This window comes from Gadus chalcogrammus, chromosome 13, assembly GCF_026213295.1.
Source record: "Gadus chalcogrammus isolate NIFS_2021 chromosome 13, NIFS_Gcha_1.0, whole genome shotgun sequence".
NCBI classification, from domain to species: Eukaryota; Metazoa; Chordata; class Actinopteri; order Gadiformes; family Gadidae; genus Gadus; species Gadus chalcogrammus.
Window position 1 is genome coordinate 11,352,285 of NC_079424.1, and position 24,148 is coordinate 11,376,432.

The 24,148-nt window shown below is 42.0% G+C and overlaps 3 protein-coding genes across 3 annotated transcripts; all 3 read right to left on the bottom strand.

Moving 5' to 3' along the window:
• Positions 1–6,118: 6,118 nt before the first annotated feature.
• cd8b (cd8 beta) lies at positions 6,119–13,456 on the bottom strand. Its single transcript, XM_056606020.1, has 7 exons — positions 13,369–13,456; positions 10,262–10,417; positions 8,258–8,593; positions 7,428–7,505; positions 7,049–7,141; positions 6,790–6,823; positions 6,119–6,564 (listed from the first exon to the last, which is right to left on the bottom strand). The coding sequence occupies exons 1-7, from the start codon at positions 13,415–13,417 to the stop codon at positions 6,549–6,551; spliced, it is 762 nt and encodes a 253-aa protein (XP_056461995.1). The 5' UTR covers positions 13,418–13,456; the 3' UTR covers positions 6,119–6,548.
• Positions 13,457–13,544: 88 nt separating this feature from the next.
• zmat1 (zinc finger matrin-type 1) lies at positions 13,545–21,592 on the bottom strand. Its single transcript, XM_056606019.1, has 11 exons — positions 21,398–21,592; positions 19,876–19,976; positions 19,702–19,788; positions 19,264–19,402; positions 18,711–18,953; positions 16,401–16,501; positions 16,227–16,313; positions 15,789–15,927; positions 15,236–15,478; positions 14,992–15,082; positions 13,545–14,836 (listed from the first exon to the last, which is right to left on the bottom strand). Exons 1-11 carry the CDS (start codon positions 21,528–21,530, stop codon positions 13,882–13,884), a joined length of 2,319 nt encoding a protein of 772 aa, XP_056461994.1. The 5' UTR covers positions 21,531–21,592; the 3' UTR covers positions 13,545–13,881.
• A 489-nt stretch (positions 21,593–22,081) lies between these two features.
• Positions 22,082–22,888, bottom strand: gnrh2 (gonadotropin-releasing hormone 2). Its single transcript, XM_056606177.1, has 3 exons — positions 22,751–22,888; positions 22,355–22,438; positions 22,082–22,148 (listed from the first exon to the last, which is right to left on the bottom strand). The coding sequence occupies exons 1-3, from the start codon at positions 22,886–22,888 to the stop codon at positions 22,110–22,112; spliced, it is 261 nt and encodes an 86-aa protein (XP_056462152.1). The 3' UTR covers positions 22,082–22,109.
• Between the last annotated feature and the right edge of the window lie 1,260 nt (positions 22,889–24,148).

A 24,148-nucleotide genomic window follows, 5' to 3' on the forward strand; every position in this document is an offset into this window, starting at 1 on the left:
CCCATGTCTCCACTTCATCAAGTAGGATCATTGCATTGGATTTCTGCAAAGAGCATTGCTGCACCGGTTGGTTCGCGGCACAGGCCTTTATGGTGAAACCTAGAAAACATGAACAAGAGCACACAACCATGTTATCAACAGCACCGACACCTTGGGGTGGGGGGAGGGAGGGGGGGGGGGGGTGCAACCAAGACAATTCTTGGTTAGAGCCTGGATTAATGCGGACATTTGTCATACGGACATGGGCAAATTTTGGGGGAATTCCGACATTTTATGGTCAACTTATCTTCAATTATCAAATGTACCATGGCCAAAAAAACTGAATCTAGTATGCTGTGGCTGATTGTGAGGATTGTCCAATCACATGGCCATACACATGCCAAACTTTGTGCTAATTTGCATACAGTCAACTGAAGTTCAGCTTTTGTCCAGCTGTTTTAATGCGTTGACTATTCAAGACGCCTCTTCTGGTGCGGTCGAGCCGTAACGACCCCATGCTTCACATTTTGTCATCCAAATTCATTCATCTTCCGTGATGAATTCATCTCAATACATCATCAAGAAAACAATATATTCAAGCTATCCATGCAAAAAATAAATAAAAAGGATTGTTTTTATTTAAATATCAATACATATACAGTGAATCTGAACAGCATTGTAGCAAGCCTACACGTATATTAAAGTTAGATTGGCTTATCCTCTATTAATTTTACCAGCAGCTCAACTATATGTTGGCACTGCTGCTGTTACCATGTCCTCATGAAACTGTGTTTTGTCTTGAATAAAACATGTGCTGGCCCATTAGGCCTGCAAAGCTTTTAAAAGATCAACGCCTCTAAAAGAAGGACAAAAACCAACCATGACCTGTCCCGGCCCACCCAGTCATAGGGCTTATCAACAACAGACTTCCATTTCAATTGATAAACAAACAATGAAATGACTCGCTGCTGAACCACCTAAGACGTGTGGAACACACATGCTGCATGGCTCTGAGGCCCGTCCTGTTTCCTCCGACCCAGGATGGAACATCTATTGACACGTTTGGTAACCAGAAGCGAGGTGACATTCAGCAGCACTGCGGCTGTTCCGCAGGTGGGTAGGCAGAGATTCAGACAAGGTTGCGAAACCCAAGCGTTCTCTGACTTTTCTTTTTACCAAGGCTCAGCCTTCACACACTTTGTTGTTGTTTGTGAGTTTTCTAGTCTTTTCGATTTTTGTTTGTTCATTCATCTTATTGTATTTTATTGCTGGGCGGGGGGGGGGGGGTAATTTATATTATGGCTGAAACAGGGCTAGTTTGAGGTCGCATGAGGTACTGATGTCACCAGGGGGAGACTTCCTTTTGTCTCAGAGGAAGCCTTAAGCCCACTTGAATCGTTCCATTGCTGTTCTCCAGGGTTGAGTCACTCACAGCGCCACACACACGCATCTGCACGCACACACACACACACAAAAACACACACAAACACACACACACACACACACACACACACACACACACACACACACACACACACACACACACACACACACACACACACACACACACACACACATACACACACACGTACACCCATTACAATTTTCCAATAGTATGATATCCCCCACCCCTCCCCCAGACACCTGCATGGGCTCCCCTGTCTTACTCACACTGGGGATATACAACCTGAAACCATCTTCACTGTCCCCAGCGTGTGAGAATGTGTGTGTTCCTATGGAGTGGGTGTCCAGGGGAAGCCAAAGAGAATGCCCTGAGTTGCCGTGTGGGTGCGTGTTCAACAGACCTGACATTCATATGTAGTTTGAAAAATAACACCTCTCCTTTCCTCCCCTCAATCAGCTTCCACTGTCGTGTCTCTCTCTGGTCAGATCTAGCGGTTCTAAGCATTGTGGGATATGGCTTGGAGGACAGGACGCTGCAAGGACTCAACAGCATCACAGACAGTAAGTAAATTAGGCATGTGATGAATACATCAATCGATCAATGAGTTACTTAGTCAGTAAGGGATTGAGTCAGTCCGTCAGCCAGTCAGTATTCAGTCAGTCAGTAGTCAGTCCATCAGTCAGTCAGTCAGTCAGTAGTCAGTCAATCAGTCAGAAGTTAGCTTGTTGTTTATGGCTGTGTCTGTACCCCTGGCAGGAGCATGAACCTTACAAGGAGCTTTCTGGATACCAGTAGAGATATCATCAGACGTGTGTGATAAATACACATAAAACGCAAACACATAAAACACACATGCAAGCCAATACACCCATATTTACAAACACAAACAGAGAACTGATATACTGCGCTTGATGCCAAATCTCGACATAGCTTTAAAAGTGTCAAATATAAATAGATTAGACGTTATATATATAAGGATATAGTTTTATGTTATGCTATATTTTCAGTCAGAATGGACCCTTGTCAGGTGTCATCGACTCATCGTAGGACAAACACAGGTAGTCTCAGGTAGTTCGTAGTACTATGAGTCTGCTGCTTTGAAGCACCAGGGCTGGGGGAGCAGACTAAACTAGTGAACATAAATACGTACGTATTATCTACTAGCTGTTTTGTGGCACGTCAAAGTAGAAGAGACATATTTAGTGTTATGAGTGACACCTGTGTTTGCCATATGATGATCTAAACTAATTTTCTCTAATTGTGGTATATGAACAATGATTTAACCACATTCTTATGACTTTTGGTCCCTCCTAAGAATTCAAAATGCAAATAGTTCAATATTTTTTTTTTTTACAATTCATTATCAAAAGAACACTATATATATATATATATATATATATATATATATATGTTTATAGCAATGGCTTCTCTCGTTTTTTAATGCAGTATTATGAAGTCTTCAGATTGTGCTTCAAATATGTGCTTCAAATATTTTATATTAAACATTGCTGGCAAATCTACTCTTAGGTTTTTTTTAAACACATGATACAGTGAAATAAGGTAGACTTTGTACAAATGATAGAACAAATCAAAAATAATATTTAAAACTCATGTATGACCGTTTGTGTCTGTGTTCTGTTGAAGCAATTTACGTTGTTTCTGTGAGTGCTGAGTGGTTGTTTGTTGGTGAGTTGATTTCTTGGTCAGAGTGCTGGTATATCGTCCCGGGAGGAGGGACCCATTACCACCTCCATCGCAGCAAGGCTGTGCGTCTTTATTTTATTTTATTAATTTATTTCTTCTTTTTGTGTTGTGGATTGGAAGCTGAAGTGGAAGTGGACACCAGGCATTTGTCTTAGACTCTTGCATCCATTTTGAAATAGATCAACAAGGAAATATGTCCGCTGTAAGAAGCCCTAATCTAAACTACAGGATAAGATTAGTACGTACACATATTTGATCATAAGATGTTATTGTAGCTCATGTGCTGCTTATTATAACATAAATATGCACATTGTGTAAAAGGTTACGGGGGTGTAAGGTGGAAAGTGAAGGGGCGGGATTTCCATTTTCTTCTGTGTTTAAATATAAATACATATGTACTTATCTTGCGTTAACATATAACCAGAAGGGCTAAATAATCATAATATTCTGGATAAGGATACATCAGAAAAATGTATGCAGCTATATTCTATATACTGAATCTAGACTACAGGATATCTAAGGCAAAATACTTTCTGAATAGCTGAAAGATCACATCCTTTTTTGTTTTGCTTTATCACATTTGTGTCATATTTGTTAATTGGTTATTTATTAACATCAGACAACGGAATAATGAACTGTGAATAACGTTATATCTTAAGAGAAGAGGTGGACAAAGGTAGGCTATGTAAGGCTATGCAATAGTAGTTAGTTGTAGTAGTAAGTTTGATACAACCATTGATCCCTCCCAGGGGTTGCCCATAGAAGTCCTGAAAACCCAACATTGCCTTCTAAGCTCTCCTGAAGTATTATAACAAAGATGGGCAAACCAAGGAAGTTACACTGCATATACAGTGGCATATACATGCCACACTAGAACTGAATCCCAGATCAAAAGGACATTTCCGTTTTAATACTAAATTCTAATTATATTCTTTAATTATAGATGGACAGGTGGTGTTCTGACCTCTTCCTTAGGAATTCAAACGAAATATGTTTAGTTCTATAACTGACTGAAAACTGAAAGCAAAGAAACAGCGAGACTGTCTCTACCTGTACGTGTGTGTGTGTATGTGTGTGTGTGCGTGTGTCACAGAGTGTGTGTCTCAGTGTTTGCGGTGAGGTCTGTGGTGTTCTTGTGGCTTTTTGTTTCAGAGACAAGATGAGGCGCTCAGAGTTGAGAAGCGGACAGCCGAGAGAGATGGCATCTCAAGCGAAGGCTGCTCATTTTCTCATCTCTCTCTCTCTCTCTCTCTCTCTCTCTCTCTCTCTCTCTCTCTCTCTCTCTCTCTCTCTCTCTCTCTCTGTCTCTCTTTCTTCCTCTCATTATCGCAGAGAAGAAAAACCAAAGAACAGATGCCTTTCACCTTCTCGTGTTTATGTGTGTGTGGGTGAGTGTGTGTGCACCATGGTGTGTGTGTATGTGTGTGTGTGTGTGTGTGTCTGTTTGTGTGTGTGCATGTGTGCACAGGTGTTCGTGTGCACTAGATAAGGTAAAGCTAAACCATAGTTTACATTTGTTGTTGCTGTTGAATGTAAATACATTTGTGCTCCAATTACACTCACTAAAATACATTCACGCATATTACATGAGATGCAGCTTGTTCATGTATATGTATGTGTGTTTGTGTGTTTGTGGGTGTCTCTTTCATTTCTCACCACTCTTTATCCGCTATATGGAAGTAATTTTCAGAACACTGTTTCGTCTCTGTAATACATATCCTTTGAGACAACTAATTATTTGTTGACTTTGCGCCAACAAAGACGAATCAATGTACTTGCTTCTTGCTTGTATGTATATTCATAAATTATCAAATCAACAAATATACTGTGTTGTTTCGTTTCAGTCTTACAATGTTATTCAGCAGTTAATAAATTGTTTCTCAACTGGAATCCTCAAACACGACATTAAAACAATATATTGTATAATTAAAGCAGTTTCACAGAGCTGTTTGGTTGTCTTACACTTTCCCACATTTGTTGTTAATGACCTTGATCAGGTTACCTCATCCACAACTCAACATGCAACTATTGACTTTCTGGCACCCTTTTTTCCTCAACGATGCATTAGAGATGTTTAAGGTTAGAAATGGTAAAGCTGGGGTTTCAGGTAAACGTATAGTTAAGGTAAGGTGTACAGTTTAAAAGCGTTGAGTTTAGGTCTTACACTATGGTGTGTTTAGTGTTAGTGGTTGCTGTGGTAAGGGTGTAGGCTGTTGTTGATGACATCACAAACCTTGATTGGCTAAGGTTAATGCAACAGAGTAATACTTATACTACTACGATTACTCCTACCACTAATAACAAGGATAATCATAATACATTTTAGTTTAATGGCACCAATTCTGACAATGTAATGAATGAGTATCAACCAAAAGAATAGACACAAATACAAACTGATGCATCAAATTAAAAACAACACAGAAAGAAATGTGATAGAAGAAGTAATAAAAAAATGACTTGCATTTGAAGAAGCATTCAAATGGATAGTTGCAGGCTAATTCGAAGAGGTATGTTTATAAGTGGCGCGTAAAGATGTTAACTTGCTTCCCTGATTCCTTGAGGTATTGAATTCCACAGTTTAGAGGTGTAATTGTCCATCTTTATTTTAGGTTTAGTTGGTAACGAAATGTCAACAGCAGAGGACATGAGCGTTCCCGAGGGGAACCCGAGTTAGTGGGGTATAGGCTGGTCCCCACATTTTTTGATCACTTTAAATAACAAAATAAGGAATTTGAAGTCGATGCTGCTATAGCAGCCTTAACTGGACTGATATATTCTCTTCCCTTAATTTTCGTTAGTGAACTAGCAATTCTTCGTTCTGTCTGAGTAGATGCCTCTTAATCCGGAAGGGCAGTTCATAGTGAGTTTCAAAAGTCCCAGCTATCTGAAATAGTAGCATGAACTTTATCATGTCGTCATGCTGAGGTAAAAAAACGCAGCACAAGTAAGTTATTATAGGATTTATTGGACAATAACACAATTTTGTAATAGTTTGTTAACATTAAATGACGGTCAATGAATGATGATTTACAAGCACTGCCAATGAATTATCTTCATCAAGTCTTTAACATGATCTCTCTCTTTATCAAATATTAAGATTGATTCAAATGTCTTCCACACATTTTAAATGAATGAAAAGCCCCAAACAAGACCAATGAATAAAATGGACAAGAGTCGTTACATTCAAATTGTGATTTTAAATATTTTAATAAATGTGTCAATACAAAAGAGGAACATTCATTGTACTTACAAGAAATTCTATTTACATACAGAAATAACTTCAGTCACTTCAACCTCAGTGGTACTTTTCAAAGTTGGTACAAGTCTCTAATAAGCACTCACTTAGCATAGCCGTGGTATTAGGATCATTCAAAAACCATGGGGGGCATGAATTCTATACATGGGGTACAAAACCAACACGGTTTGATGTGAGCTTTAGATCGATTGGTTTAGTTTAGTCTCATCTTCTCTCTTTCCTATAGAGAAAACAATAAAGAACCAAGGATTAATATTGCATGTTAGAAATTGACAGACTTTGATACACATATACATACATACATACATACATACATACATGTTTTACATGCACGAGTCAAAAGTGAAAAATAACATGAAAATAACGATCCTTAAAGCAATTTATATAATACATGTAGCTGATACGTGCTGTACACTAGCCTGGCTATCTGTGTTTGTCTACTTACTTTACAAAGTGGTGGCGGCATTTCTTGGGTAACCCTGTCCGAGAATTAGGAGACAAATCAAAATAAGAGTCATCATTAAACACGCTCCATTCATCGTGCCCCGGCACAAGCAACATATTCTTTTGACAAATTATCAAACAAAGTGCATCTCAGTTCCAATTTTTAGATGACGCTCTAATAACAGTATTCTGTGCATCTGATAGAGAAGGCTGACTGTAACTTTACATTGTTGTTGTATTAAAGTGGGAGGCCTACTCACGGCTGAAGTAGTACAGTGTGGCGAGAAGCGCCAGGGCCAAGCCCGCCAGGATGCCCACCGATGGCCACAGGGCATCGGAGCCACAGCCCTTTGCTAAACAAACACAATACATTTCTCAAGGTTAACACAGCATCGTAGACTGTCACACATATGAGTCTGAAAACATAGACTTGGTATGGATATGGGCATACAGACTGAAATGTAAACGGACAATCTGCAATGTTCAAGATGATTGGTTTTTTGAACCAAAACGCCATCAATATCCACATTGATGCATCTGTAAGCGCTCCAGGTGCCATCTTCGTGGGGCCAGCCCCTGGGGCCGGACTGAGGGGCCAGCCCCTGGGGCCGGACTGAGGGGCCAGCCTGGGTAACTTACGGTGCAGTTTATGGCTGTTCTCCGGGCACCTGCAGACCGGCTTAGATGTGGGTTGAGGCGTGGGTTCTGGAGGGGTCACTGTCAGATAGAAGTCCACACAGACAGTTTATTACGACACACACAGACAGAACACTTCCTTGTAAGACATTTGGGTATTTCATTGGACGTTTCTTTTGTTTTGTTTTCTGTTTGATAATTAACCTTTGGGGTTAATTATCAGGAAGGGGGTTAATTGCCAGGGCATGATTGGCTGAAGTCTGAAAAATAACATTTAGTTCAATGGTTTTTCAAAGTGGATGCTTTGTGTAGGTGAAATAACGGCATCGCTTTTATCTAGCACCACAGTTCAGTCAGACAAAAAGAAGGATTGCCTTTGTACTGCCGGTCGTTTGTTTTACACCGGGCGCATTGGCGCAACACTCTCAACTAACGCAACACCAAGACAACTACTAGTTGCAGGTGATAAAGGTGTGCTACCTTTAACTAGCATTTACTTCAACATTTATTTTCCCTTAGTATTACTTTAGCGCTACTTTCTGTGTACTTTTTGGTTTTATATCTTGCGTCTTTTTCTTTTCCCTGCACAACAGTGATGCAACAAATATTTTCACTCCGGGTATTAATAAAGTGTTATCTATCTATCAATTAAAAATAAACATGACCTTGACTTGATACCATGACCTTGCCTACGGGTCAGACCTTGGTTTGTACGTCCTAACGTCTACCCTCCCTGCCGGGTAGAGGTGTGGGTACTGGAGAGTAACTTGGGAGACACTTGGGTAAAGTGTCCCCCAAATATATCATTTCAGTGGCACGGCGCTACTACTGACCTCCAGGCAGCAGAAGGACCCCCGGAGCCCCGATGCCCGCCGCCTGCTTGTTCTTCGACACACAGGAGTACACGCCACTGTCCTCCCGCTTCAAGTTGGCGATGCGCAGCGTCGACTTGGCGCCGTTCATCTTGACAATGAAGCGGGTCTTGTCCAAGCCTGGGTTGGTGTAATTGCGGTCAGCGTTGTTCACGCTCACCAGGAACTGCAGCTTGCTTCCATTCTCCCGGCTGCGGAACCACAGGAAGAGTTCGCAGGTGTTCTTCTCGTGACACCCACAGGCCAGCGCCTCGCTGTCGTGGATCTTGGGGTAACGGACAGGGACCTGAGCAGAACCTGGGGGGGAGGGAGGGGGGGGGGGTAGATGTCAAAAGGAGGTCAATCTAGGGATTGGACTGAGAACTAAAATATGTATTGTTATAGTTCTGTTCTTCATCGCTTATCTTCTAAGCGGTATTATTTTGATCCCATGAGATTTTGTGTAGCTCAATCGCTTACGCATGGGATTGAGAGGGGCAGGATTCGATTCTGCGGGGAGGACACCGATGCTGAGAAATAAAGCACTCATACTACTGTAAAATGCTTCAGATAAAATCTAAAATGCAATCTATTTAGATTGCGTACGCAGACTTTACAAACTTCAGCACTTCAGTGTGGATAATTATATTACTATTGATAACTGTTAGATGATTTATCTGTTTTGATGACCGGTGGATGTCGACAATATGGGTCGTTACACTTCTCTAGACTTTAGAAATGGTGCATTGAAAATATAAATGTTCAATAAAGTTTATCATAAGCTCAGCGACAAAGGATTGTTTACCCCAAAGGCCAGAAAGTGCTTTTAGGAGGCTTAGTGAGCCTTTAGAAACTGATGCCAAAAACGCATTCGGCTATCCAGGGAATTCACGTACATCGTCAAAATAAAGAAGATACAATCAGTAAACACAATAATCATATTATGTACCAATAGGTTACAGAGGCCCATTATCATAAAAAGATATGTTAAGCAAGAATGGAAATTAGGCTGAACCATGGCGAAACACATGAAGAACATTCCAGTCTAACTTAGAAAGGTTGGCATGATGCAAAGGCAGCATTGTGACACCACCTCACCTTGTATGCAGTGTTGCAAATACATTGAAGATGTCTTAAAGGTTTCTATAAAGAAGATGTTATCTCCTCTATTTTTAGAACTTTTACTTTAAGCCAAGTACATGTTGACATATGACTGGTGCTGGAAAATAATCAATGTAACCTGGCCCCTGTGTTAAGGTCCTCGCGCCGCTTCAGATTGTTCTAATTCGGTAAGATGGAAATATAATCAAGTGTATATTACATTATACACATTGTTCAATATCAGTATACAGTATATAGATAGTGTATATATATAGTATAGTCTTTATTTGGTGTTGTTTACGGCCGCTGATCAGAATGTACGTAACAATCTCAATACGTATCATTTTAAATACCAAAGAGTACAAGTAAACCAAATGTCTCAATCCAAATAAAGCCCTGTTTTAAGAGCAATTCAAAGAGATAAAGATATCTCTATTGTCTCAACAATGTATGACACATTACAAGACCTTGATGAGAACTTGGGTAGTTGCCCTGTCAGATTTCTTTAGCAACGTCTAAAATCTCAAGATAAAATATGGTAATTATATTATTAAATACACATGGAAATACATCAGGGAAGTTCTCTCTTTTTCATTGAATAATACCAACGTAAAAGCATTCGAGATATGAATTTCCAAAATGACGGTGACATTGTTAGACTATCTAACCCATATTTACAACTATAACAATACATTTGTGTAAAAGATTATCATTTACAAGAAACCTAAGACAAGCTTCACAAGCTATACTAGACCTGGGTCATAAACAACAAAATAACTAAGTTGTACACATGAGGCCTGAGACTACGTATGCACCGGAATACACTTAATACCGTGATGCGTTTGCACAAAGCAGCGTAGAAGCAACAACTTTCATCGGCCTTACCTGATGTCCAGCAGAGGCATGTGACAGTTGTCCATACCAGCACTAAGTAGGTCATCTTGGCAGGTGGCCAGCAGCACCTGTGTCCGTGCATGTCTGTGTCTTCGGGTTGGAGATGGTGATAGTGGGGGTTGGATGGTTTCTTTTCCTGCTGTCTATCTGTCAGAGAGGATGGGAGGAACTCTGATGACAGGGCTCTCAGTCGTCAAGGTAACACCCCAACTGTGACACACACACACGCACGCACGCAGGCACACACACACACACGCGCGCACACGCACACACACACACACACGCACACGCACACACACACACACACACACACACACACACACACACACAGGGCCTTTCAGAACAGGACTGGAAACAGTACAGCAATTTTTTTTTTTGATACTCAGTCACTGTGAGGAACAACTTCCATGCATACTTCTCAATTCACACAAAACAACGTGGCTTTACACGATATTCTACAGTATGTGGGTACAAAGACGATCAAAGACAGCATGAAAATGACTAGGACTAAAACAGTTTGACACGTTCTTCTCCCAAGATCTGATGTATACAACAAACAAGAAATAACAAACAAAAAGAACTCAGTCGCAGAACTTCACGCGCCACAAAGAGAAAAAGCTGCCACATGCAAGCCTCGGGGTGCAGGATTGTGGTGTGGACCCCTGCCCAGACAGCTGCATGGCCCAGCCCTCAGAGGAGGTCATGTTGGAGTGCATGTCCTACTATAGAGCTGGGGATTGGTTAGGCAGAGCTCTGATCCTACACACCTGGGGTTCAGGGCTCTCCTGACAACCTAGTAGAGCCAGCGTAGGAGAAACCCTGCCATGGTATACGTTCATCACATGGGCTTTACGGAGCGCAGTAGGCCTTCTTCTTGTTGGCCTCTTTACTAACTTTGATGTGCCGCTACACATGTGAACTGTAAATGGGTAGTAGGTTTGATTAGTAGACCACTACATCTGTCCATGAATCATCCATCCAGCTATTCACATCACAATCCACGTGAATATAGACGGAATTGTTTTCAGAGATCCTTCGAGATTATCTAGGCAAATGTTTCGTATTCAAAGGTATTAACACGTTGTGTAGCCTATCTGTATAAATAGTTGAATGTTTTTCAATACATTTCTCAATCAAATCTTACTTGTAGCATTCTAAGCCTTGCGAAAAAACATATTTGCCCTTTGTTGATAAGCATATAACATTTTGTTTCTAAGCAACAAATAATCCTGACTATCAATAAATATGACTTATTCCATGTGTTATTGCCTGTAGCCCAAAATAGGTTATATATTTGAATGGCTTAATCTTAAAGTTAAATTGAATATTCTTAAATTGAATACCTATAGGAGTGTTAAAAGATGGATAGGAATCATAGCTAATCCAATGCAAACATTTGATGACTGGCAGTAAATACAAAAACTATCACAAATAACAATATATATTCATAAATTATGTAAAACACTCAAATCTAATGGGATGTTAGGCTCATGTAATGTATGGAGCCCAAGAGATCCAATATAGTCCTATAGGGTTGTGTTCTTTTAAAATTGCAATAATACCAAATGAAAAAAACATTCTGTAAAGAAAACTATATTGTGCCTTGTTCATTCATAGATGAAAAGTACAAATTAATGTGTTTGGTTATCCAGATTAATTGCCCATTCATATAGAGCCAACACAGTTTACACAACCATATCTAAAGCCATTTCTATCCACGGTATCAGAGCTCAGGTGGTAATTTTGCAATGCATTCATATGTTGTACAATATACTGTATAATTCCTAGTGCATCTACAATCTACTCCGTAGCCTGTGATCTATGTGTGGGCTGTGTTTCAAAAGGGTTCTGGGTGTATGCAGAGCCTATGGTAGTCCTAAACACGGAGGATGTGGGTACCGGTACAACCTGGCGGGGGTCGTGGATGCGAGCGCGAGGCGGAGAGAACCGCAGGATTCTTTGAAAACAGGAGCTTTGAGGGGCGGCTACAGAGGCATTCTCCACACAGCGCTGTGTGGGCCTTGCAGTGCTGTTCTTTACAGTACTCTATAGTGTGATATGGCTAGTAGTAGAGTTAGTGTTAGTAACATGGTTTAGGTTAGTAGGAGGGTTAGTGTTTGGAACAGGGTTAGGGTTATTAGTAGTAGTAGAAGAGGGTTACTGTTAGTACGGTTAGGGCTAGTAGTTGGGTTAGTTGTAGTAGTGTTTTAGTAACAGAGTTAGTGTTAGTTGTAGGGTTGGAGGAGGGTTAATAGTAGTACGATTAGGGTTAGTATTAGTGTTAGCACAAGGGTAAGTGGTGGAAGTAGGTTTAGGGCTAGGTAAGTAGAGTGGTAAGTTAGTAGTAGGGTTAATGTTAGTAGTAGGGTAAGAGTTTGTGATAGTAGTAGGGTTAGGGCTAGTAAAGGGGATATGTTTGTGTTAGAAATTGTATAGGCCTATATATAATCTTCCAAATCTCGTGATTCCAATACACCAACATGATTTGTATAATAACCAACATTGGCTCACATTTCACATATTGTGTGACTTAGTTGAACTTCTCAGAGTAAAAAATAATAATTGAATTTTCCTACCGGCAACCTCATTTTAGTTGCATTGTTGATCATTGTTAAAAGTTAATGTCAATGTATTCATCTGATCTTTCTCCAAAAAGTAATGAATTCATTTAAGTGCTTGGGCTCTTTATTGAGGGACTTAATTCCAAACAGCTCGATTCCTGCAATGCGGGTTGAGGACTGAAAACCTTGCAAAGATCTTACCTAGCGGCATGCCAATGCAATTGGTGTGATGCTTAGACAAGCTAAGGCTAATCAAACATAGGAGGCAGTGCCAGAAAGGAATGAGTGATTTGTCCCCATCAATCATTTTGACTGATAGTACAAAGACCGAGACCTACCCGTTTCCTCACCGTTTGGGATTCATTAAGTAATTGGCACAAAACATCAACGTGTACAATTAAATTGCACTGAAAAGAAACCCTGAAGCATCTGTTCATGTTAAGTACTGTGTCCTAGTTGTCACCTTTGCAGCTGTCTGACCCCAAACGAACTGCAAACTGTGCACACGTACATGAGCTAAATGTAAGTGAAGCCTACCATCGTCAGAACTTTCGTTTTTATCTTCGTCTTTGTTAACAATCTTCATGCTTATTCAAGTAGTATATTCTGACAGCGTTAGTTATGCTGCTCTGCATAAATCATGGGTGAACAGTGCCAACTACAGGCTGCTAAAGGAACTACAATTTAGATTTCACAAAGACCCTGAATAATTGCAAATACTTATATTTGACATGATATTAATTACATACAACCAATAATATATTAGAAAATGCAAACGGATGAGTAGTACAGTGCAATCAACTATACTTAAACTAATATGATAAAGAAAAATAGCTTTATTGTGACAAGAAAAGAGGTGTATTAAAAAAACAGCAAAGGTTTTCCATTAATTAATACAAATTATAGAAATAACTAGCCAGCCAACTAGGATGCTTGGACAACACAAGGCTTTCTGGATCTTCTTACACAGTAGTAAATTAATAACTTTTTCATGAAATTTGTCAAATTGTTATTGTTGGGAGGGCTTGATAAAAAGTTAGAGTTGGGCGTCTAAAACAGGCCCATAGACTCATCCCACAGCTTCTCTTCCTCCGTCCGCTTGTCCTCCATCCCTCGTTGTTTCTTCTTCTCCTTCCTGGGTTTGGGTTTAAGGGGCACGGCCATTTGTGTCTCTGCTTGCTCAGGGGTATTCTGAGCCTCTGGGTGCGTCGCCACCAGTTCCTTCTGCATTTCTGAAGGATTCCTGGCCTTCACGTCTTTCACAGCCACCGCTTTCTCTTCTGCTCCTTCAGCCTCCACAGACTCCTCGTGACTCCTCTCCGGCCTTCGCCTCCGAACGGGATCTCGACGTCCCCTTCTGCTGCTCTCTGTGTGAGAGATCCCGCCTTCCTCTCCTCCTCCTCCTCTTCTCTCCTGGGAGGGGTTGCGCCTCACCCTCTTCCGTCGCTGCGCCCTCCAAACCTCCTCCTCAGAGTCCCGTTCTCGTAACCGCTTTTCCCTCCCGCTCCTGTGTCTCCTCCCCTTCCTCTTCTCCTCCTCACTGTCACTGCTGGAGGATGACGAGGAGGAGGACGACGATGAGGAGTAGGACGAGGAGCTCGACTGCTCGCTGTGCCTCTTCCGTGCCCCCGGTCGGTTAGGGTTCGGGGGGTAACGGGCGCCTGTGCTTGGGAAGAGCGCTGGGTGAGGGAAGGAGGGACCGGGCTGATATGGAGGAGGACCCCAGCCAGCAGCCGGGTAGCCCGGACCCAAGAGGGGCTTGGACGATGGGGGCTCAATGACTGGGGGACAGTTCAGTTCATATATTCTGTGATGTACACTGTCCCTTGGATCCCTTTCGGCGCTGTCGCCGTCCTTCTGTTTGCCTCCCTGGGGTGTCAGCTGACTGGCTGCCGGGGTGTTGATCCCACGAGCCTTCTGGACCTGAATGTAGTCGGCCAGTTCATCCGCAAAGGAGCTGTAGTCCTTTGGTTGAGACTTGCACAGGTCAATCACCTTCTTCTCCCTGGTCAACATATCAGGACTGGTTAATGGTGCCTTTTCATTCTTATTCTTAGTCCACAATCTTGTAGGTTCTAAACCACTCCAGTTTTCAACTGGAAAGGTGATTGTTGATGAGACTTTGATGACTTGGATTTGATGGTATTGAATGGAACTCACTTGACCTGGTGCTTGTTCCCCTTCATGTGGGCCTGATACATTTCCATGGAGGTGAACCGTGCATTGCACACCTGACAGATAAGACCTCTTGCTGCAGACAAAAGGAGCCACACAAATACAAAAGGCTTGAGCTTTTCGGGGATGGATGAAGCAACTGAACGGGATTCATCCACTAACAAACTGTTAAAGACTAGAGTACGTTCCCTCCAAAATGTTATGCAAAGACAGATGCTCTGGGCAGTACCTTGCTGGGCATCCTCTCCGAGGCCTTGCATCACCTTCGCCCTGGCCTTGTTCCTTTGGTGCTTGCGGCCGTTGTAGTGCTGCAGTGCCATCATGGGGTTGTTGAAAGGGGCAGAGCATAGTGCGCAGTAATTGGGGTCCTTCAGATCCTGCCCGGGGTTTGCTGCGGTGCAGACTGCGGCCTTCACGTTGTATGAAGCCTGCGTCTGGCCAGAATGAGTTGGTAGGCCCGGCTGATTCAACTCTAAGAGGTTGAAACAAGACTGAGTGTCAACAGCACTTCCTTTGTGAAACCCTTACAGAGACTTAGTTACAGACACTGGCCAATTACACGCATACAGATCCCCTTCTCTAGCAACACGAAAGATTGAAAACATATATGAAGTGAAAGAAATCACATAGATTGGAGCTTGTCTGCCATCAGACTTTAGACATGAATCTAAGGTCTGATTTGTGATACTAGCTTTGCTTAAAATATGTACTTAGTACAAACATGGCAACACTTAGTTTAGGAAGGAGTTTAAAAGTTTTGGTCTTGACATTATAAAACTTGCCTTTGGATTGTTCGAAGGGTTGCCTACGCAGGTTTTGCGCATGGACCTTGCCTTTGAAATGGGACATTGCCACCACCGGGGAGCAGAACATCATGTTGCATAACTTACAGAAGAGTTCTAAGTGTGTCGGCACATCTTTCTGAGGAAAACAGAGGCATAGAACTATTTTACCTTTTATCCTTTTCTTTACTTAAGTAAATTCATGACAATGAACTCAAATTCCCAGAATGCCCAGCATGGTAAATACAGCTGCTTATGAATATTATTTTCACTGGCTAACAGTGAACTTAAGATCGACTGGCGCTGCTCTAGGCCACAGCCAGACGTGTCCTCCGATATTTAATTGCTGAACCAATCACAGGTTATTTCTGATCAAATGTTGACTGCATATTAAGGATCACTCAATGATTGTATCATTCATTCAGCTGCATCAATTACCTTGAGTTCTCCTGAGTCTTTGCTCATGGTCCCCACTGCCCTCTGGCTCTCCAGGTACATCTTCACTTTCTGGTTGTGCTTCTCTCCCTTAGGGTTAGGAGAACACAGATGTGACCAAAGACTATTTATCATTCAAGGGAGGATTCTCACTAAATTTCATGCGGCAATGCCCACCTCATAATGTCTGTGAGGCTCAAATAAGAGCACAGTGTCACACACATGGCAGTAGTCATCAGAAAGAAGACCCTTCATTAGGTCCTGGTCACTCGGGTTACCTAACAGGTCAAAAACGGTTAAAGGTTAGTTTAAATAGTTTCCCCCAAAAAACACAGCTGAACCATAAATCATCATTTCAAAGTACAGATAAAGCCCACAGTTTTTCTGTATATGGCTATTCTTATGGTCTTGTCTGATATTTTATAAGTTTTACATTTTAAATTGGCAACAATTACAATAGCCATCATGTGACTTTTTTGGGAAATGTTTGATTCCTTGTCCCTAATAGGGACCATGCACATTGCTACTAAGAAATAACTTATGCCGTGTCCAGGTAAACAAACAAACTACAAACTGTGCACATTGCACACGTACATGAGCTAAATGTAAGTGAAGCCTACCATCGTCAGAACCGTCGTTTTTATCGTTGTTTTTGTTAACAATCTTCATGCTTATTCAAGTAGTATATTCTGACAGCGTTAGTTATGCTGCTCTGCATAAATCATGGGTGAACAGTGCCAACTACAGGCTGCTAAAGGAACTACAATTTAGATTTCACAAAGACCCTGAATAATTGCAAATACTTATATTTTACATGATATTAATTACATACAATCAATAATATATTAAAAAATGTAAACATATGAGTAGTACAGTGCAATCAACTATAATTAAACTAATATGATAAAGAAAAATAGCTTTATTGTGACAAGAAAAGAGGTGTATTAAAAAAACAGCAAAGGTTTTCCATTAATTAATACAAATTATAGAAATAATTAGCCAGCCAACTAGGATGCTTGGACAACACAAGGCTTTCTGGATCTTCTTAGACGGCAGTCAATTAATAACTTTTTCATGAAATTTGTCAAATTGTTATTGTTGGGAGGGCTTGATGAAAAGTTAGAGTTGGGCGTCTAAAACAGGCCCATAGACTCATCCCACAGCTTCTCTTCCTCCGTCCGCTTGTCCTCCATCCCTCGTTGTTTCTTCTTCTCCTTCCTGGGTTTTGGTTTAAGGGGCACGGCCATTTGTGTCTCTGCTTGCTCAGGGGTAATCTGAGCCTCTGGGTGCGTCGCCACCAGTTCCTTCTGCATTTCTGAAGGATTCCTGGCCTTCACGTCTTTCACAGCCACCGCTTTCTCTTCTGCTCCTTCAGCCTCCACAGACTCCTCGTGACTCCTCTCCGGCCTTCGCCTCCGAACGGGATCTCGACGTCCCCTTCTGCTGCTCTCTGTGTGAGAGATCCCGCCTTCCTCTCCTCCTCCTCCTCTTCTCTCCTGGGAGGGGTTGCGCCTCACCCTCTTCCGTCGCTGCGCCCTCCAAACCTCCTCCTCAGAGTCCCGTTCTCGTAACCGCTTCTCCCTCCCGCTCCTGTGTCTCCTCCCCTTCCTCTTCTCCTCCTCACTGTCACTGCTGGAGGAAGACGAGGAGGAGGACGACGATGAGGAGTAGGACGAGGAGCTCGACTGCTCGCTGTGCCTCTTCCGTGCCCCCGGTCGGTTAGGGTTCGGGGGGTAACGGGCGCCTGTGCTTGGGAAGAGCGCTGGGTGAGGGAAGGAGGGACCGGGCTGATATGGAGGAGGACCCCAGCCAGCAGCCGGGTAGCCCGGACCCAAGAGGGGCTTGGACGATGGGGGCTCAATGACTGGGGGACAGTTCAGTTCATATATTCTGTGATGTACACTGTCCCTTGGATCCCTTTCGGCGCTGTCGCCGTCCTTCTGTTTGCCTCCCTGGGGTGTCAGGTGACTGGCTGCCGGGGTGTTGATCCCACGAGCCTTCTGGACCTGAATGTAGTCGGCCAGTTCATCCGCAAAGGAGCTGTAGTCCTTTGGTTGAGACTTGCACAGGTCAATCACCTTCTTCTCCCTGGTCAACATATCAGGACTGGTTAATGGTGCCTTTTCATTCTTATTCTTAGTCCACAATCTTGTAGGTTCTAAACCACTCCAGTTTTCAACTGGAAAGGTGATTGTTGATGAGACTTTGATGACTTGGATTTGATGGTATTGAATGGAACTCACTTGACCTGGTGCTTGTTCCCCTTCATGTGGGCCTGATACATTTCCACGGAGGTGAACCGTGCATTGCACACCTGACAGATAAGACCTTTTGCTGCAGACAAAAGGAGCCACACAAATACAAAAGGCTTGAGCTTTTGGGGGATGGATGAAGCAACTGAACGGGATTCATCCACTAACAAACTGTTAAAGACTAGAGTACGTTCCCTCCAAAATGTTATGTAAAAACAGATGCTCTGGGCAGTACCTTGCTGGGCATCCTCTCCGAGGCCTTGCATCACCTTCGCCCTGGCTTTGTTCCTTTGGTGCTTGCGGCCGTTGTAGTGCTGCAGTGCCATCTTGGGGTTGTTGAAAGGGGCAGAGCATAGTGCGCAGTAATTGGGGTCCTTCAGATCCTGCCCGGGGTTTGCTGCGGTGCAGACTGCGGCCTTCACGTTGTATGAAGCCTGCGTCTGGCCAGAATGAGTTGGTAGGCCCGGCTGATTCAACTCTAAGAGGTTGAAACAAGACTGAGTGTCAACAGCACTTCCTTTGTGAAACCCTTACAGAGACTTAGTTACAGACACTGGCCAATTACACGCATACAGATCCCCTTCTCTAGCAACACGAAAGATTGAAAACATATATGAAGTGAAAGAAATCACATAGATTGGAGCTTGTCTGCCATCAGACTTTAGACATTAATCTAAGGTCTGATTTGTGATACTAGCTATGCTTAAAATATGTACTTAGTACAAACATGGCAACACTTAGTTTAGGAAGGAGTTTAAAAGTTTTGGTCTTGACATTATAAAACTTGCCTTTGGATTGTTCGAAGGGTTGCCTACGCAGGTTTTGCGCATGGACCTTGCCTTTGAAATGGGACATTGCCACCACCGGGGAGCAGAACATCATGTTGCATAACTTACAGAAGAGTTCTATGTGTGTCGGCACATCTTTCTGAGAAAAACAGAGGCATAGAACTATTTTACCTTTTATCCTTTTCTTTACTTAAGTAAATTCATGACAATGAACTCAAATTCTCAGAATGCCCAGCATGGTAAATACAGCTGCTTATGAATATTATTTTCACTGGCTAACAGTGAACTTAAGATCGACTGGCGCTGCTCTAGGCCACAGCCAGACGTGTCCTCTGATATTTAATTGCTGAACCAATCACAGGTTATTTCTGATCAAATGTTGACTGCATATTAAGGATCACTCAATGATTGTATCATTCATTCAGCTGCATCATTTACCTTGAGTTCTCCTGAGTCTTTGCTCATGGTCCCCACTGCCCTCTGGCTCTCCAGGTACATCTTCACTTTCTGGTTGTGCTTCTCTCCCTTAGGGTTAGGAGAACACAGATGTGACCAAAGACTATTTATCATTCACGGGAGGATTCTCACTAAACTTCATGCGGCAATGCCCACCTCATAATGTCTGTGAGGCTCAAATAAGAGCACAGTGTCACACACATGGCAGTAGTCATCAGAAAGAAGACCCTTCATTAAGTCCTGGTCACTCGGGTTTCCTACCAGGTCAAAAACGATTAAAGGTTAGTTTAAATAGTTTCCCCCAAAAAACACAGCTGAACCATAAATCATCATTTCAAAGTACAGATAAAGCCCACAGCTTTTCTGTATATGGCTATTCTTATGGTCTGGTCTGATATTTTATAAGTTTTACATTTTAAATTGGCAACAATAACAATAGCCAACATGTGACTTTTATGGGAAATGTTTGATTCCTTGTCCCTAATAGGCATCATGCACATTTCTAGTACTAGGAAATAACTTATGCCGTGTCCATATAAACATGCTCATTAATAATTTACCCCACATATGGTCTTATCTTGAGCTAATTTTCTACTTTGAGGGGCCACCGACATAATGCAGGTATCATGTACTCTTAAAATGTACTTATCATAGCCCATCTGCTTAAAGCAGGTTCACTTGCAGCCTACTACAGATCATTGTACACATTGTACTGTAATGTTGAATGAATAAAAACCAAATTTAAAAACATGCCAGAACATACTGTATTTTATCAATAATACATTACAGATGCACTTCTTAATATTACTTCCGGGATCATTACTAGAGTTGATTGTACCCCATTATTCATTATCCTTAATGGTACATATTCTGAAGACACCACGCAGCGCCAGGCTAGGGAATTACTTGCAATAGCGCCAAATAAGTATAGTTTTTTGACTTGTTAATAAGTGGACCCTTTCCAAAACAGTTGCATTATGCCAACCATTTTTTTTTTTTAAATAACAGTAAAAAACATACATGGAGGGCAAGATTGGAATTTCTACTAAAGAGTCAGCCTATTTATTTATTAATTAGCAATATCGATCTTTAAAAGTCCTCCGAGGAAAAAAACTTGAAAAAGTGTCGGATGCATGAATGTACGTGAGAAATGTTATCCAGCAACACCGCCGTGGCTCTTTGACACTCGTAAATAGTAATGGGGAGGGGTCTAAAACTGACACCTTAGATTGCCATTTAAAGCCCCAAATAACCGAAATATATCGTCCAGCTTTTAGCCCTTTACAAGGTCCTTCTATAAAATCCCCCATCCATATTCTGACGTTGGGGGTCCGGCCTAAAGTATAACTTGTTGGTGTGTTAGATATAAAGGGAAGACGTTTGCAGTAAGCTTTGTTAGCTGTCAACTACCTAGTTAGCCACCAGAAGGAACCCTTACACGGGTCGTTTTGTTGCTATTCTACTTTCTAATGGGCCTAACTTATATTGGTTGAGTTTTATTGGGAGATTATACTACAAGCGAGTCTCATACGCAAGAAAGGCAATAAATAACAACTCGAGTTAGCTAAGAGGCTAGCTAACCCACGTAAGGACGTTGCTAGCAAGTTAGCCAAGAGGCTGACGTTAGCATTCCACTTAGGACACCATGACTGGATTTTCGCTTTCTAGACAAACTCACCTTTAGTCTGGGCACTTTTTATTTTAGTGTTTATTAATTTGTCACCATCGTTTAAAGAGGCCGCGAAAGGGGTACTACTCAAAGTGTTATCATCTGACTCTGCGAGTTGCGTAGCACAGACGCGCCCCTCCATTTTTCCCTATATTGTGAAAAATGCGCACATCCGCAATTTGGTTTATGTGCCACAGTAGGCGGAGGAGAGGGTCATGCATTGTAGCGTTATCCGGTCTACCGGTACGCTATTTCCGGTGTCAATAGGCTGGGTACGCCCATTCACCTACGCCAATAGCCGGAGTGCAAAGAAGATATCATGACAAGAATGACAACGAAACATTTTAATATAAATGTTTTATTTTATTTTATATTATTCGACACGATGGCACCTGATTAATGATTCAACCAAAAAGCAAAATATACATGTTGATATTTTTATTTTAACCATTGTAAATGCAAGACGTTTATGCATGTTTTTCACCTCTTCCAACACAAATCACTTTGAAAGAAAGAAAAACCCAACATTAACAAAATATATCCTTTATTATAGGATATAAGGGCACACATACAAGGAAAGGATGCTTGAAACCTTTAATTGGCAATGTATTATAGACCACAGAGAGCCAAGAAAAAAAATTGAAAAAGAAAATGTATTTTATGAAGCCCATTTAGTCAATTAACTAATTTCCCCTATTTAGAAAAGAAGCGCAAACTGATGTCACTTTCTCTTCTGTAACTCTCTGGCCAGGACATCCATCTGTGGACAAAAATATGAAGCCTGATAAATATCTTAATTAATAAAAATAATGAACAAAAAACCAGCTACAAACAACAAAGCATTTGTGTTGAATTTTCAGATGAGTTATACTTTAATATGATTTAATTTGAATGCTGTTATAATTTCAATCAATGCATCATGTCAGATACAGTTTGAACCCAATGGGTCCTTTTGCATTTACTTACAAAGATGTTTCTCAAGGTGCCCCTGTGCTGGGGCCTCAGGTAGCTACACTCCCCCGCCTCACACAGCTTGATCTCGTCTGAAACCTGGAGGGGAGAAAGGGAGGGAAGCCATATATTTACGTACGAAAATAATCTGTGAAGGGTGACATAGGAGAAAAAACAAGCTGTAAAATAATCTAGTGTTGAGGGTACATGACTCAAAGCTAAAAGGTTCCAAGTTTGAACGCCGACCTATCCAGTCAGCTGCCTCACCCATACCTGCTCATGAATGACATGCATAAATCACCTTTAATGTAGTAAAAACTGAACAATGCGGCAGTTTGGATAAAGGCGTCGGATACAGGACCAAATAGGTAATTTCAAGTAAAGCAGACTGGTTCACTCGTCCATTCCTACCTCAGAGGTGGTGAATGCCTCCAGCTCTCTCTTTCCTCCAGGGTACCAGCCATGAGACCAGTGCTGGGCGGTGGAGAGCTGGACCCCCAGACACAGCAGGAGGCCCAGAAGCAGAACCAGCCGAGACACGTACATCATGGTCCTGGCACAAGGAGAGGTCACAACGATGGAATTTACAGTCATTTATACAAGGCTTATGGGGAAATGGGATGTATGATCTGATGCACTTAAATATCATTTTATATTTGACTTGCTGCTTCACAAAATAGCTTTGATTGTCATTTGCATGTTATTGCCATTAATACGAGCTAAACTTGATTTTAACGCTAAGTCGATAATGTCTCAAGAGGGAAAGGCTCAGTTTTCTTTTCTAAAATAGCAGAGTTCAGAATTATTTAATATTCAAGAACATGATTTTCTTCTTGCTGGGAGCAGTGATCAATGCATATAGAAAGGAAATGGATACATTAAAATTAAAAGTACCATATTTAATTAAAAGTTGAAACAGAATGATCAATTCGGTGCAAATATGCTGCCTAGATACAGTTAAACAGTGTGGCGCAAAGAAACATTCAAACTTACCTTATACTTCCTTCGTCGCAACAGGTATCCACCCAGTTTCCTTGAATCTCTCAGTGTAGTATATAGTCAAAGATGCGTGGATGTTCAGGTACAGCAGTCAGAACACGTGTATAGGCAGTGGTCCAGTGCGTCTGGTCCTCCTTGTTATAAGTACCAGTAGGGAGGGCTTTCCAGACCCCACGTCACTCTGTCCTGTGGTCCCTCTACCCCCACCCACCATGTTGACCCCTCTGCTCTCGACGCCACCAGGGGTCAAAGGATGGGTCTTGGGAGACGAGGGATGCGGACCACTGGTGCTGTTCCAATTATCAGGGGCAAACATTACTCAGGAGGGGGGCCCAGCCCTGCAAATACTCCTCCCTTAAACACCCAGAAGGTTCCACTATTAGCCTCACAAAATGCATTTGACTGATCACATAATCTCCCAAGACGAGGAGCATATGCTGGCCTCTTGGGAAGGCCGTTTAACATCTCCTTTCCCATCTGAAGCCTCACGACCACCAGGGCCTCATCCAGGCTTAGACTGTAACCAGACACCTATACAGGAAGTAACAGGTATTAGATGTACACCTATATAGGAAGTAACAGGTATTAGATGTACACCTATACAGGAAGTAACAGGTATTAGATGTACACCTATACAGGAAGTAACAGGTATTAGATGTACACCTATACAGGAAGTAACAGGTATTAGATGTACACCTATACAGGCAGCGGCTTTGTACTGTTGGATGTGTCTTTGTACATGAGGATGTCATCTAACGCTGGATAAGGAAAACGGTCGATAGCATGTTCTACTAACACCCAAGGGTCAGT

Coding starts and splice junctions, on each gene's coding strand:
- cd8b (XM_056606020.1), bottom strand. CDS start 13,417: ATGAAGATTGTTAACAAAGACGAAGATAAAAACGAAAGTTCTGACGAT. Junction 10,418..13,368: donor AAACGAAAGTTCTGACGATG/GTAGGCTTCACT, acceptor CCTCTCTGACAG/ATAGACAGCAGGAAAAGAAA. Junction 6,824..7,048: donor CACACTGTACTACTTCAGCC/GTGAGTAGGCCT, acceptor ATTCTCGGACAG/GGTTACCCAAGAAATGCCGC.
- zmat1 (XM_056606019.1), bottom strand. CDS start 21,530: ATGGAGGGGCGCGTCTGTGCTACGCAACTCGCAGAGTCAGATGATAAC. Junction 16,502..18,710: donor CGGAGAGGATGCCCAGCAAG/GTACTGCCCAGA, acceptor TTGACCTGTTAG/GTAACCCGAGTGACCAGGAC. Junction 15,479..15,788: donor ACCCTTCGAACAATCCAAAG/GCAAGTTTTATA, acceptor TCAACCTCTTAG/AGTTGAATCAGCCGGGCCTA.
- gnrh2 (XM_056606177.1), bottom strand. CDS start 22,888: ATGATGTACGTGTCTCGGCTGGTTCTGCTTCTGGGCCTCCTGCTGTGT. Junction 22,439..22,750: donor AGGCATTCACCACCTCTGAG/GTAGGAATGGAC, acceptor TCTCCCCTCCAG/GTTTCAGACGAGATCAAGCT. Junction 22,149..22,354: donor GCACCTTGAGAAACATCTTT/GTAAGTAAATGC, acceptor TTTTGTCCACAG/ATGGATGTCCTGGCCAGAGA.